At 49.0% G+C, this 14,148-nt stretch overlaps 5 protein-coding genes across 5 annotated transcripts; 3 read left to right on the top strand and 2 right to left on the bottom strand.

The window, feature by feature from the left end:
* Window positions 1-702: 702 nt before the first annotated feature.
* On the bottom strand, window positions 703-3,225 carry N7517_002443 (PDPK1 family serine/threonine-protein kinase; the record flags this gene model as incomplete). The annotated part of the gene is made up of 3 exons (XM_056720173.1): window positions 703-1,053; window positions 1,107-1,350; window positions 1,388-3,225. The coding sequence occupies 3 exons, from the start codon at window positions 3,223-3,225 to the stop codon at window positions 703-705; spliced, it is 2,433 nt and encodes an 810-aa protein (XP_056584308.1).
* A 594-nt stretch (window positions 3,226-3,819) lies between these two features.
* On the top strand, window positions 3,820-4,611 carry N7517_002444 (uncharacterized protein; the record flags this gene model as incomplete). Its single annotated transcript, XM_056720174.1, has 2 exons — window positions 3,820-4,285; window positions 4,340-4,611. The coding sequence occupies 2 exons, from the start codon at window positions 3,820-3,822 to the stop codon at window positions 4,609-4,611; spliced, it is 738 nt and encodes a 245-aa protein (XP_056584309.1).
* Window positions 4,612-6,025: 1,414 nt separating this feature from the next.
* N7517_002445 (protoporphyrinogen/coproporphyrinogen oxidase) lies at window positions 6,026-7,926 on the bottom strand (the record flags this gene model as incomplete). The annotated part of the gene is made up of 5 exons (XM_056720175.1): window positions 7,806-7,926; window positions 7,683-7,752; window positions 7,492-7,572; window positions 7,088-7,438; window positions 6,026-7,030 (listed from the first exon to the last, which is right to left on the bottom strand). Exons 1-5 carry the CDS (start codon window positions 7,886-7,888, stop codon window positions 6,026-6,028), a joined length of 1,590 nt encoding a protein of 529 aa, XP_056584310.1. The 5' UTR covers window positions 7,889-7,926.
* A 2,173-nt stretch (window positions 7,927-10,099) lies between these two features.
* Window positions 10,100-11,410, top strand: glfB (uncharacterized protein; the record flags this gene model as incomplete). Its single annotated transcript, XM_056720176.1, has 3 exons — window positions 10,100-10,227; window positions 10,282-10,349; window positions 10,410-11,410. 3 exons carry the CDS (start codon window positions 10,100-10,102, stop codon window positions 11,408-11,410), a joined length of 1,197 nt encoding a protein of 398 aa, XP_056584311.1.
* Window positions 11,411-12,488: 1,078 nt separating this feature from the next.
* N7517_002447 (uncharacterized protein) lies at window positions 12,489-13,568 on the top strand (the record flags this gene model as incomplete). Its single annotated transcript, XM_056720177.1, has 1 exon — window positions 12,489-13,568. The coding sequence occupies one exon, from the start codon at window positions 12,489-12,491 to the stop codon at window positions 13,566-13,568; it is 1,080 nt and encodes a 359-aa protein (XP_056584312.1).
* Window positions 13,569-14,148: the final 580 nt, after the last annotated feature.

Genomic DNA, 14,148 nt, shown 5'->3' on the forward strand with positions numbered 1-14,148 from the left:
AACCAAGATGCAACTATAAGGAAGCAGGGAAGTCGACAATGAGAAAGGTGATGATATCCAAGGAAAGTATTCTTTTGTCCGAACTGGGCCTAAAAAGAAAACATCAAGAGATATAAGAGAAAGAGGAAAATGAGGACATGGGCGTATAGACAGCCTTGAATTCATGTTTTCAAGGATAATCAACACGAGTCAGCCTCAAGAAAACCTGATAACTTACCAGACAGGGAAAGAAATGAAAAGAGGACAGAAAAATTCTCGAAGTTGTGATGCTTCAGGCCAAATCAGGGATATATAACAGCGGACGACATAGCAAACGACAAGGAAAAGCGGTGTTCTGAAATAGGCTATCAGGAGATGAAAGAAGAAAGTATGCGCAGGCTCCGTTCCAAATCTAAATGCAAGAAACATGTTTCCCCAAAAACGTAAATAAACAGAAGAACACGCTTGTCACTGGAATATGCAAAAGGTAGGAGAACCGATATGCTGGGATGACATCCCATCTTTGTGCGAATGCCCGTGCATGGAAGAGAAATAAAGAAAGAGAGATGAGGAGACGAGTGGAGGGGATGGTCTGTATTCAAATGATGAGATGGCGAGGTGCGAGGAAAGGTGGAAAGTCGGTTTGATACCGACGACAATGAAAGGCAATTTAGCAAGGGTGGATAGATGGATTGCAAGATGTATAGTTCTTGTTCAATATCATTAGAACACCGCAGCGAGCCCATTCTTCGAATGACGCTTGCTGAATCGTTTCCTTCCTTTCGTTGACTCGGTGTCGGTGGTCTGCTGTTTCACCAGGTGATTCCGACCCGATGATGGTGGGCCTCTATCGTCTTTCTGCATGTCGGAGGTGCGGTCTAGTGTGTTGGCGGGACTAGGGAAGCCAGAGGAAAGGTCGCGGAATGCATCATCAGAGTAGCCTGCGCTTTGTTGCTGTGATGCCATCTCCCGGGACCTGTCCAATGCGTCTAGCCATTCTTGTACCTGGACTGCTGTAGCGCCGATGTTGCTTGATGATGGCTTGGGATCCTCGAAGACGTAATGTTTATCTCTCTGTGCGTTTCGTTAGATGAGTCCCTTTGACTGATAAATGATGAACTACATACCGTGTCCACAATCCAGGATGAAATTCCTTTAGAATCCGTCGTACTTCTATAACTTGTCCCCGGAGCAAGCAGGGAAATCTCAAGCTTGATCTTCTTATCATCACCACCCGATGCGGCTAGAATGACGCGTCCCGATGATGTGACCATAACCAACCGCTGTCGTTTCTTTGTGGTGCTTCCTGAGAAGAAACGAGAGAACTTCCTGGGTGCCTCAATCTCACCACTGCTGTTCTTGGAGGTCGGGCTGTGTGAGGCAGCGGAAGACAAGACAACCAAATTACCCAACTTCAAGATCCGCTCGTTGGATTTGCTCAGTACCGGCGACCATTCGATATCGAGCTGACTCCGGAGGGGGTAGCTCCGTCACCACCCGAGGAAGGTGGCGGGAACTGGCACTTGGTGCGTTCGAAGGGGCAGTGGAGATGACTGGAGGCAGACTCTCCCCGTTGTTACTGTCATTGAGCTTGATGGGGTCGCGTGCAGGGGGTACATAGGCCTTCAACCGGGGTGCCTTCTGCTTCCATAGATCTGGACCCCATGTGATGCCTTCAAAGAATTCATGGTTTTTGATGTGTTCGATCTGAAGACGCCGAGCAGGATCTAGAACGAGAAGACGTTCGACGAGATCACGCGCCACGGTAGGAAATCCAATTGGGAACTCGTAGTCGAGTGCCACAATTTTCTGGAAAGTCTGGTACTCGTTTCCAGCCTTGAACGGTGGACGACCGGCCAAGAGCTGGTATATGATGCAGCCAAAAGCCCAAAGGTCACTGGCTTTGCATGCATTTTTGTCTGTCAACAGCTCGGGGCTGACATACTCTGCAGTGCCGACGAAAGAACTTGCCCGCTCTTCCTGTGTAAGCTCGGCCGAGTCAAGAGGCAGAATGCCATTTGAACTGGGATCAATTCGTGGAGTCTTGAGAATCTTTGCCGTTCCGAAATCAGTGATCTTGACATACATCCCGCTGTCAAGTAACACATTTTCGGGCTTCAGGTCTCGGTGGATGACACCGCGCTTGTGCATATAGTCTATCGTGTCAAGAATCTGGGCGCCGTAGAATCTTGTACACTCTTCGTCAAATGTGGTCATCCGTTTGAGAACACCGAGCAATTCTCCTCCCTTGCACAAGTCCAGCACGAAATATAGTGACTGCTCATCCTGGAAGGTGTAATATAACCGCACAATACCCGGGTGGTCGGTCAGGCGGTTGAGTGTATCCTTCTCAATGTTCACGTATTTAACTTTTCTCTCCTTGATAATGTGTCGTTTGTCAAGGATCTTAATCGCGTATTCCTTCAAAGTCTGTCGGTCCGTTGCAAAGACGACCGTACTGTAAGAGCCTTCACCGAGGGTATTCCCAAACGAAAAGTCTCGGACACCCTTCTTGATATAACGAGAGACAGTTTGGCCGTTGGCATCTACCTCCTGTCTCACAGAGACTGCCGCGCCACGCTCTTTCCATTCCTCACTACTGGCCATTGGGCCGTTTTCTGCCATATAAGACGTTCGCGGCATCTGAGACGCGCCGCCAGCTCTTGCTTGTGTTCGAGATGACTGTCGCATCACTGCCGGGCCGTTCCCCGGGATCTGCGTGGTCCGGTAAGATCGGTCGCTGTGGGAGTTGTCGCGCGCCAAAACACCGGCATGTAATGCCGACGATCCTCCTCGTGCGTCTAACCGCGCCTGAGACACGGATGTGGATGAAGCACCGGAATCGGTTCGAATGCGATAACTATTATCACGGGGAAGGACCGATGTTGCCGAGCCATTCACGTATACGGAGGAAAGGGGCCGGTTGGGATTCGGAGGTGATGAGAGAGCCGGAGCCGAGTACGGCTGGTATGGTCCTGATGGCAGTGGTGGTATCTCGGGGGAGGTTTGAGGGTATGAAGTCTGGCGATCGTCTGCCACAGGGACTTCGATGGGTGCAGGAGGAAAAGTAGAGGGGTGTTCGTCATATGCGGGATTGTGTTGTGTTGATACCGAACCGTCCGGCAATCCGAATGGGCTGGAGCCTGTTGAACCAGCGGTCGCATTCTCCGGTGAGAGAGGCGAATCATCTGGATTGGCTATCCGAAGCCCTCCTAGGGCCTGGGACAGGCTGAGATCCCCGTTCATGGCGGAGATTTTGGAGGTTTTGCGGCGACCGGAGATGTGCCGAGGGGTTCAGGGGAAGTAAGGTCGAAAGGTCAACAAAAGACAGGCTATAATCGGAAACGCAACGGATGCATGATCCGAGAGATAGTTGAGGGGGGGGAGGAAGGAAGAGAGAGGTGTGAGAGTGAGAGTCGACGTTGGAGAGGGGGGAAGGATCAACAGGAGGCTCCGTAGAAATTGGGTCTAGTGTCGAGGGGCTGAGCCTGACTTGACTATTAATATTTATTCCAAGACGAGAATCAGAGAGAGAGAGATTCAGAGTATGAAAAGAGAAATATATATGTTTTAATCCTTTTGAGGGGTGAGATAGAATGGGTATATCTGATTTGTCCAGTTTCGAGTTGACAGTTGACAGCATTGGCATTGGCAAACTATTTACAGATTTACATTTACAGAATTTCCTATAACAACCTGGGCAGGATTATCCGACATTGCAATATGTTTTCGTCAGCATTTCCCAGTCGAAGTTTCTTAAATTGTGAACGCGATTTCCTCTAAGACACGATGTTTCTATATACGGAATCTGCTCTGTGCAACTGATCCATCCCCGAAAACATGATCAGACGGCCCCCAACATTCATTGCCCTAGACGAAAATGATATTGAATCTCACCTGCAGCGGATCTATATCCGGCATACTCTAACTGTCGAATTCGAGCAGCTGCACATAGACGACGAAAGCTGCGATGAGATGGACCAATCCCCCAGCTCCTGTGTCTCTTCGGAATCCGATGTGGACATTGATACCACATGCCTGAGTCAAGAAGGATCCTCGTATTTTGAATCTACTCCAAGAAACAGAAGCTATGCTTCTACAGATGCAATTCCACACACTTCCGTGACAAAGTCCTGCCTCAAATCCCCAAACTCAACCCAACAGTCCTCGCTAAAAGTGACAATTTCCACCGGAGTACAATCGCAAGCAGATCGCTCTGTTGACCCACCGCGACTGAAGGTGAAATTTGCTCTCTCACCGCAGGAACTGGAACTCCATAGCGGTAAGGCCCCTCTTGAAGAAACAGGTATGTCAAACTCCCAAACAAACATAGTCTCCACCTAACTGTCCCCCCGGGCAGATCGTGATCGTCGAGAAAACCACCAGCCAAGCCACACTGACGCTATATATACACCCATGTCTATTGACTCGCCAGCTTCCACGCCACAGGTTTCATTCTTGTCGTGTGGTGTGTCGTCAAGTCCGGCCACCGCAAGCGTCCCACTCCGGGACCTAACCTTAGCGTCTACGGTGTCTTACGAGGCAGTCTTGGCCGAGGGGGCAGTTTCGCCTGCTAGTGCGGCCAATAACACTGGCGAGGATCGTGCCTCTCACCCTAAAATCGTCATCTAAGAGCTCTATCAAGATGGATAGATGCTTGAGATTGGTGGATTTGTTCTAGCGGTTTGGCCTCTTCGAGTCCACCATGAGCCGTCCCAGCGCGTTTTCTATATTGATACCAGTGGCTTTGTATTATCATCTTCGACTTTAATTCTGTATATTTATGGTATGATGTCTCTCACCACAAGACCCCATGATCATCCGGGGAACAGATGGAGTATACAATATTTAACCCCCAATATGAGATATTGAAACAGCCTGACGCAGAAGCAGTTCTAGGCCTACAAGAAATATCAAAAATAACCCTCCAAGCCTCAGTCTACTTTACAATGTCTCACGTTAAAATGTAAAAGAAGCAATCTAGAATGTAAACAATACCAATCTGAAACAACGATATCGGCAACCCAAATCTATCAATAGTTCAGTGGAGAAGAACCACAAACCTGTCTGCCTCCAGATCTGACGCGGCCTCGGTAGTGCCCTTTTAACCGTCGACACATCTCACCCATAACTCTCTGAAACTCTTGCCTACGTCACTCTGCATTGCTTACTTTGCTTACTCGGATTCTTTGCTTTTTGTTATCTGCAGAACATGCCGTTTAGATACATGTTCGACCCTCGATACGACTGGTTCACGGTTGGCCCGCATTCTCTGGGGATCCACTACGCCACCACGTAGAATAATCTCTATGTCGGGAAATTTCCGTTAGCGCTAAGACGGCGTTTGGTAGATTGCTCTTGAATCCAGGGGTCACGATCCAGGGGGATTTTGGTTTCTGGATTCATGGAGGACATGGCAGAGGCTCTTGCGGTGTGGGTGAGTGATTGTCTGGGTGATCTGCATTGTGGCGAGTGTAACTCGACGGGGGCAATGGTATAGTGGGGTGTTAAGGTTGGATGGGAAAGCCACGAAACCCTCTGCCGATATAGGATGAGATCTTCTTGGTTTTGATCTTTCCAAGGTTGTCCCTCAAATGGCTTGACTGAATTTTTAGAACTTCTGAGCCTGAGGATCCAGTGTAGCATGTCACGTGTAACAAATCACGTGCTTATCATTTTACGAGATGGTTTAAACTCGGAAAGCGAAGAGGTTCATCGGTCAATTGAATGAATTATAAATGAGCAATCGCACATGTCAAGGCAGTCTAATAAAGTGTATCAAAAGCAAGTCCCGTCGGCTAATAGAAGAACAAGGGAATAGGTAGATGATGAGGTGAAGAGGGTTAGATGGTGTTAAGTAACAATATGGAACGCCAATCGATCGTCTTCCAGATGCCGCTTCAAATGCTCTCTCGTGTATAATTTTTTTCCATGACGGTATGAGCTCGTTTCAATTGCATCAAAAAAATGGAGAGTAAAAAAAAAATAGAACCCTTCACTTCAGACAAGAATGGTGGGACAAGTTAAAAGAAAAAGGGGGAATTATCTACTTCTTGGCGAAAGCCTGGGCACCATCGACCAAGCGGCGCTCGGTGTTCTGGCGACCATTGACAAAGTCGGGGTAGTTGAGGGTCAACTCAACGGCACCGTTAACAATGTTGTCAACAGCCTCGACACCGAGCATGAAGGAGTGGTCCTGGTTGCCGACCTCGTAGCGCCAGCTGCCGAAGCGGCCACGGGACCAGATACCCTTCTCCTGGAGCTTGGGGAGAATCTGGGTGAGGGCACCCTCACGCTCGAGGGTGGGGGTGGGGTAACCGTGGTCGAAGCGGCGGTGGTAGGTGGAGACGATCTCATCACCGGGCTGGAGCATCTCGGTGTTGACGAGACCCTTGATAGAATCGGCAAGGAGGGTCTCGTTGTTAACGGGCTTCATAGAAGACTCGGAAACCTCCAACATGACGGACCAGTAGGGACCGTCCTGAGCCTCGGTGCTCTTGGGCTTGGAGCCGTCAGCGAGCTGAAGGGTGGGGAGCTTCTTGGAGGCCTGGGGCTGGTTGTTGGGGGAGTAGTTGGAGAAGATGGTGGCACGGTAGAATGGGCAGTCATCCTCGGGGAAGTACAGCCAGCACTTGTCACCGATGCGGTCGGGACGGGCACCACGGATACCAACACCGATAACGTGGGTGGAGGAGTAGAAGAGCTGCTTGGTGAGGGGCATGAGCTCGGTATCGTTCATAGCCTCGGCAAGGTAGTCGACGGCCATGGTGGAGACCAGCTTTCCGTAACCAATGGTGGTGCCATCGGCAAGGGTGACGGTCTTGTTGTAGGCGTTGACCTTCTCGACCTTGTTCTTGGGGCCGTAGCGGGTGTTCTCCTTGGGAAGAGTGTCGGCGACAGCAATCCAGATACCACCGGTACCATCGCGAGCGGGGAAACGGAAGGTAGCATTGGGACCCCAGTTACCGGCGGTCTTGTTGAGGATGACGTTGGTGGTCACGGCCTTGACGTTGGGGGCAGCGACACGCTCACCGAGCCAAGCGCATTGCATCTAAACATGATTGATTAGTATTGTTCCAAGTCTCGGGGGGAAAAAGTCGCAACTTACCTTGGTGGTGGGAACGGCCCAGACCTTGTAGTTGTAGGGTCTCATGAAAAGGTCGGCAATACCAACACCCATCATGCGGACAATCCACTCATCGAAATCCTTGGGCTTGGTGCTGGCAACACGGGCCTCGAGAGCAGCATCGATCATGCCGTCAATGCACTTCACCTGCTCCTCCTTGGGCAGCATGGAGATGTTGTTTTGGAAGGGGTAGGGAACCCATTGCTCCTGGCAGCGAACGTAGGAGATACGCTCGTGGGTGTACCAATCCTCCTCCTTGGGGAGGGCCTCGTTAATGCAGTCGTCGAAGTACTTGTAGTGGGAGAAGATAACGTGACCGCCGACATCGTAGAGCTGTGAACCAAGTTAGCGGTGTGGAGGACAATTGAGATCAAGTCGCAACTTACGAAACCTTCGGGGGTAACATCAGTGGAAGCCAAACCACCGGGGATCTCGTTGGAGTCGATAATCATCCATGAGGGGCCATTCTGTATACTCAATTAGTTTTTCTGGTTCCCGGAGTACCCCTCCCCCTTTTTTTGGGGATGGGTTTTTTTGTGCCCCTCTCCACACAGTAAACATCAGAGAAAATACTTACAATCTGGTTCAAACGCTTGGCGGCACCCAAACCAGTTGGGCCAGCACCAATGACGAGAACGTCAACAGAACTGTGAAGCAATTGTTAGAGGTGATGGTAGTTGATGGTTGGGCGAGACCTTACATGTCGGGGTGGGTCATTCTGCCTTGTAGGAGGTCCTGAAAGCTGGGGACTCGTTTGAATGTCTTACGGGCGACGTTCAGCATAGAAGCACAGCTGCAAGAATCTGCAGAAGATCAAGAGGGAATGGAGGGATAATAAAGAGGGAAGAACCAAAGAAGAAGGGGAAGTGGGAGGACAACGTGACAAGCCAAGCTATCTAGACGCATTAACGGATCCGGTGGAGACAGACGTGCCTGTTTCAGCTTTACTGATTCGTTTTTATTTTGTTTTCAATTTTAAGATGATCTCTTTTTTTTTTTTTGGGAATTAATTTCCTTTTTTTTATAAACCCTTAAACTAGGTCCTATCACATTAACGAAGAGCTCAATTGCAATTACAGTAATGCGCTCAGGGGGAGGCAGTGCTCCAGGGTTCAATATTAGAGTATGGAGTAGTAAAAGAACGCGTAAGGCAATCTTATCACACCGTAATAGTGATCCTAGTCAAAAAACATATCACATTCAGTGTAAAGCCGTTATTGGTGACCTTATCATGACACCTCTAAAAGCAGGGACTTGAAGTGCATAAAAGCTGCATTCACCTTTTGCATGCGGGTTGAATCGATATTGGAATTCCCTTAGCGTTGGATAACATTCAGGGTCTGGAATGCCCGTTATCTTCCCATTTCGGAACATTATTCTAGAAGAACGGAAAAAAAAAGGGGCGATATACAGATAGGGGCAACCATTGAATCTCGATCCAATATGGTCAGGCTAAAAACGCCACCGATGTAGGCATTGGCAGGTTGGCGATTGGTTAGGGTTAAATTAGTACGCAATACTCCGTACTGTTTGGGTAGTTTGTATGGACCTCCATTGAATAAATTCTGGACCAAATTAGGCTACTGATTTGTTAATGGTGATCCATGTTTCATCTACATCAATTCCCCGTTGCACATTACCTTGTGTATCACATGCATCAAATAAACATAATAAGATAGTTCCAAAGGAAAAACACCTTGAACCTTTCCCGGAGCAACGTCCGCAGAGTTGATCATCCCATTTGGCGGTCTCGAGGAGAGAAGGGGATTTGGCGAAACTTCAGTGCACAGGTATCTGGTTCCACTGATTGTCACTCCTAAGAGAGTAATACAGCGAGGATCTCTTCGCAACCAATATCTCGCTATCGCCTCCTTAAGGAAAAACTTCTCGAATCAGCAGAGAATACTAATTGCCTCTTGAAACACCAACTCCCGTTAATCCTAAAAGCTTAGGGGTCTTCTCCCTGGTCCAAGCACAAAGTACTTGCGGGGGAGAAAAGTCCCCTGATTGCGTCAGATACCTTCAGAGGGCGGATCGCCGCAGCATTCTCCACCCGTAAGGGACCGAATGGGACCCAGGTCTACTGAACGCGGGTTCTTGTGGGTCTTGGCTAACAGATGCTTGCGTAATGCCTTAATTTGGATCTGCGCCTGTTTCGGTTTTTCTCAAATTTTTTATTATTTCAGGCATTCCAAGATGCGTCCGTCAAGATCTAACATACCTAGAGATTGATACGTGTTACTAGAATTGGAATATGATTGAAAAATAAGGATAAGAATATGACAGCGCTGGAGTGGAGATCTATCAAGTTAGGTGAATATTATTGGTGAATATTTAAAGGAAAAGAGGAGACCAGCAAATGGGGACATTTCCCAAGGTTGGCCAGGCTTTGAAAAATTAACTAGTAAAGTATCGTATTGGTTTTGGTATAACCAGTATACAGCTGAAATATACTCCATAAGAAAGCGGATAAATTATGGAAGAGAGGATGAATATAGAGTACAGGTGGCCTTAGTAGATACGTAACAGTAATTCCAAAAATATAACTTTCCATACATGTATATTGCATTCGTACACCCTCACGATTTTCTGTTTGCGGCGAGTGGATCTATTTGTTTCCTGTTCCTCTGTTTTGGTGTTTTGGTTCTTGGTCTATTTTCCTTCTTATTTTCTTTACAATCACTTGGTTTCCCTTCATCTTAATTTCCTTTGCAAATCCCTCAGTTAATGTTTTTGGTGCCGAGAAAAATTACTCCCGAAGTACGTACCCCATTCCATCCCTTCAACCTTCATCATCATTTCTTCATCCACACTCGTTTTCTATTTATCGGTGCACTTGTTAACCTCGGGAACATTTTAGTGATCATTGCCTTCTAATCTCCCTTATCTTGCCCACTTTTCTCCGTGGCTTCCTCCGCATTTAGTCAAAGCCTCTCCCGGCCACGACCTTTTGAATTTAAGCGCTTTTTATCCGATCAATCTAAAACTTTTACAATGAGCGACGGCGAGAAGGTCCGCGCCTCTGGCGAGACTCCCCGGGAGCAGACTCTGCCTACTGTCAACCCCGCAGCGGAGAAGGGAGAGCAGCCCGGCATTACATTCCACCCCGCGGTTTATGTGACGTGAGCAACATCAAAAGGAAACAGATCTTGACACAATTGCTAACATATCAATAGTACATGGATCACTTTGAGTTCCACTGTCATCCTATTCAACAAGTACCTCCTCGACTATGCCAACTTCCGTAAGTCAGATCGGAAACCTCGGGATACAAAGCAAGCCGGCACTAACACACTGTGAATAGGTTTCCCCATCATCCTCACAACATGGCACTTGACCTTCGCTACCATTATGACCCAACTCCTCGCTCGCACCACCAATGTCCTCGACGGCCGCAAGAAGGTCAAGATGACCGGCCGTGTCTACCTCCGCGCCATCGTCCCCATCGGTATAATGTTCAGTCTGAGCTTGATTTGCGGTAACATGACCTACCTCTACCTCAGTGTTGCCTTCATCCAAATGCTCAAGGCCACCACTCCCGTGGCTGTTCTCATCGCAACCTGGGGTATGGGTATGGCCCCGGCCAACATGAAGGTTCTGGCCAACGTCTCCATCATTGTGGTTGGTGTGGTCATTGCCTCCTTCGGTGAGATCAAGTTCAACATGGTCGGTTTCTTGTTCCAGATTGGTGGTATCATTTTCGAGGCCACCCGTCTGGTCATGGTGCAGGGTCTGCTCAGCTCCGCCGACTTCAAGATGGACCCCATGGTTTCTCTGTACTACTTCGCCCCCATCTGTGCTGTCATGAACGGTGCCGTTGCTTTGTTCTTGGAATTCCCCCACGTCACCATGGACCACGTCTACTCCGTTGGTATCTGGCTTCTGGTCCTTAATGCCGTTGTGGCTTTCCTCCTCAACGTTTCGGTCGTTTTCCTGATTGGCAAGACCTCTTCCCTGGTCATGACTCTGTGCGGTGTCCTCAAGGATATCCTGTTGGTTGCTGCCTCCATGTTCCTGTGGCAGACTCCCGTCACCGGCCTCCAATTCTTCGGTTACTCCATTGCTCTGATGGGTCTTGTCTGGTACAAGCTTGGTGGTGACAAGATGCGCGAGTACACTTCTTCCGCTGGCCGTGCCTGGGCTGAGTACGGCAACAACCGCCCTGCGCAGCGCAAGTTTGTCGTCTTCGGTGCTGCCGCTCTTATGTTCTTCCTCTTTATTGGAACTATGGCTCCCAGTTACGCCAATGACTCCGTTGACCGTGTCAAGGGCTACCTTGGTGGTGCCACTGCTGGTAATGCCTGAATGCACTTATCAGACCCTTGGCTTTTCAGCTTCTATAAATTGGAACGCACAAAACTCGGCCCACTGTTCGAAGCCACAACGTCCCTTCTCAGATTGAGTCGGCGGAAATGAGAGCGCCGAGTGGATAAGTGCAGACATATAGCGGTATCCGTTCCTTTCCGTCTCTCGGTAACACAGAGACTGCCGCTTATGCTTTCAATGTTGTCTTTATGGGCCCTCGTGGTGCACTGCGAAACGAGGGGCTCGTTTCTGGCTGTTTTATTACCAATCCTTTTTTTTCAGCCCGATTTCTGTGATGTATACAGTGACAAGTGTTGTTGCTGGCGGTGTACTATTTTGTTTTTTCTACGAACATTGATTGATGTTAGACTTGCACGAGCTCTGGTGTCGGTTTTGCTTTGGACCTGATCTTGTGGTCTCTTATTTTTTTCAAATTTTTTTTTCACCATTCGTGTCTTTATAGTACCCCAATAGACTTGGATTTATATGACCTCATCTCATGCACGTGATCTGCTCTACATATGTACCTACACGTGACTTATGGGTTTCACGTGATGTAATAATCACGGGCCACCAGTCCAGCCTCATAGGCCAATGGTCTCTAAGCTCGACCCATCCAGCTTAACTCCACCTGAGGCGTCTTGGCTGCATGAGCCAATGGTACCCGTTAATAGCGCATGTATTAATACCGTCACCGGCGATCGGATAGCTGCTTTTTGCTGGTATATTACCGTTTGACTTGGTAACTCCGCATTTCGCGCATCGATTCATCCACTTCTTCAGATCGTTCTTTCTTGTCTCACACTCTTACCCTTCCTCTTACTTCCTACTTTCTTCCTTTCCCCCCGTTTTTCCCATTTTTCACTTTCCAATTCTTTCTCTTCTCTTTCAAACCCACCTTTCTCCCTCTCTCTATATATTTTTCGTACTTTTTTGAGACATCTTCCACCTTTTACCTCTCCTTCTTACTTCCGTCTCTCCCAGGTGGTTGAAGCTTTTTGTGTCTTGCTCACCTAATCTAACAGAACAGTCCCTCTTGTCTCACATCCAAGACAATTTTGAGGCAATAATGTGTCCAATGATGCTTAATCGCCTCTCGGACGGCCCGGCCACGGTTCTCTCTCCTTCCCGGGAACACGCCTTCGCTCAGTTCCCCCAGTCCTCTTTCCGCGACTCCCCATCAAGCTTTAATGGCTATCCAGCAAACCCTAGCACCGTCTTTGCCAACAATAGCTCTGCGCAGCCTATCCCCTCGAGCTTCAATTTCGCGTCTGCTCATGCGGTTCCCAAGCCCTCTCGCAAAAGATCGCGCGATGAGGCCACTTTTGAAGAGGCCGTTGCTCCCAGCGCGCCCCCGGCGCCAGCACCCAAGGTCCAACCCATCTATGGAGAAGGCATGGTTCTTTTAAACCCACAGACTGGCCTTGCAATCTCGGCCGAGAGCCAGACCGGCACATGGTACGAACAACAGTCTGAGCAGGCTGCCGCTGCACCTGTTTCTTCGCGGTCAAACGCGCTGCTTTCTGATGCTACCGACGTAAGCCGCAAGTCCCAGCGCCTTGATACATCTGCACCCGGTTTGGACGATATCGCGTTGTCCTCGGTCCATCAACGTCTGGACGACCCTAGCTCCAACGATCTGCATCGCACCCTCAATGCGGGGCCTGCTCCGCCTGCCGAGCCTCTAGTGGATGATGCCACCCGTCTTCTAGGTATCGGCTGGCAGCGTGTCAACACTGACGGTGACATGGCCCCTGCTGTTCGTGGCTGGACCAAGTATATCGACAACCAATACTCGGCCCACCTGCACGACTCTCAGATGCTCCTCAAAAGCCGCGCTCTGAACGCCTATCTTGTGTCTGCCACTCCGACTTCTGGACACTCGCCTGCCTTTTATCTTTTCACCGAAGACCTCACTCAAGGCCAGCTCGTTGCCTCCTCCTGGGAAGCATGCCTCCAAAATCTTCGTAGCTCCCCCATCATATTCGAGGGCGCCGCTCCCCTTGGAGCTACCGACCGACCTAGCGCACAACCCATCTCCTTCAGCTCCATGGATACTGGCGTGCCACTTCTCCAACAAGCCATGTCCAACCACCCTCAAACATCAAGCGGTGAACTGAGCGGAGGCGCGGAAATGGGAATGGAGATCGACTCGTAACTTCTTCCAAAAACGAATTCGAATTCCCTTCGATCCCGTCCGATCCGACAACATCGATCGATCCGATTCGCCATGACTAGACGTCCAGCCCATTCGCACGATCGACCTCGGACTTTTTCCCGGCTTTTTTCCGGCTGTTCTATCATATTTTTCAATCTTCTTTTTTCACTATTGCTTATTTAGTTATGGGACTCACGCGCCTGACTGACCCAGTCTGGCCCAATTCGGTTCTCACCCAATGGAGGGTTTGATAGGGTTCGGTGTTTTGCTTTCCTCTCTAATGGGAAATGGGCGGCGTCGTAATCTGGGAGTTCTTGAAGTATTCGCTGCATGCTTTTGACGAACGTTATTTATCTACAACCATCTATCTCATTAAATAAAAAAGATTCAAACCATTTTTGGAGTTCTGGATATAGCTCGATTGACGCGGTATGGTCTATAACGGGGTTTGTTTGAGATCCGCGAGGCACATGTCTTTTGAGTTAGGCATCTATTTTTGAATTTTGGATATTTTGACACAAACCAGTTGAAGACAGAAGATATCCATGGTATGTTTCCCTACTTTTCCTCTTACGAACCG

Source organism: Penicillium concentricum (genome assembly GCF_028827145.1).
Source record: "Penicillium concentricum strain IBT 3081 chromosome Unknown utg000001l_segment0_segment0, whole genome shotgun sequence".
NCBI lineage: Eukaryota > Fungi > Ascomycota > Eurotiomycetes > Eurotiales > Aspergillaceae > Penicillium > Penicillium concentricum.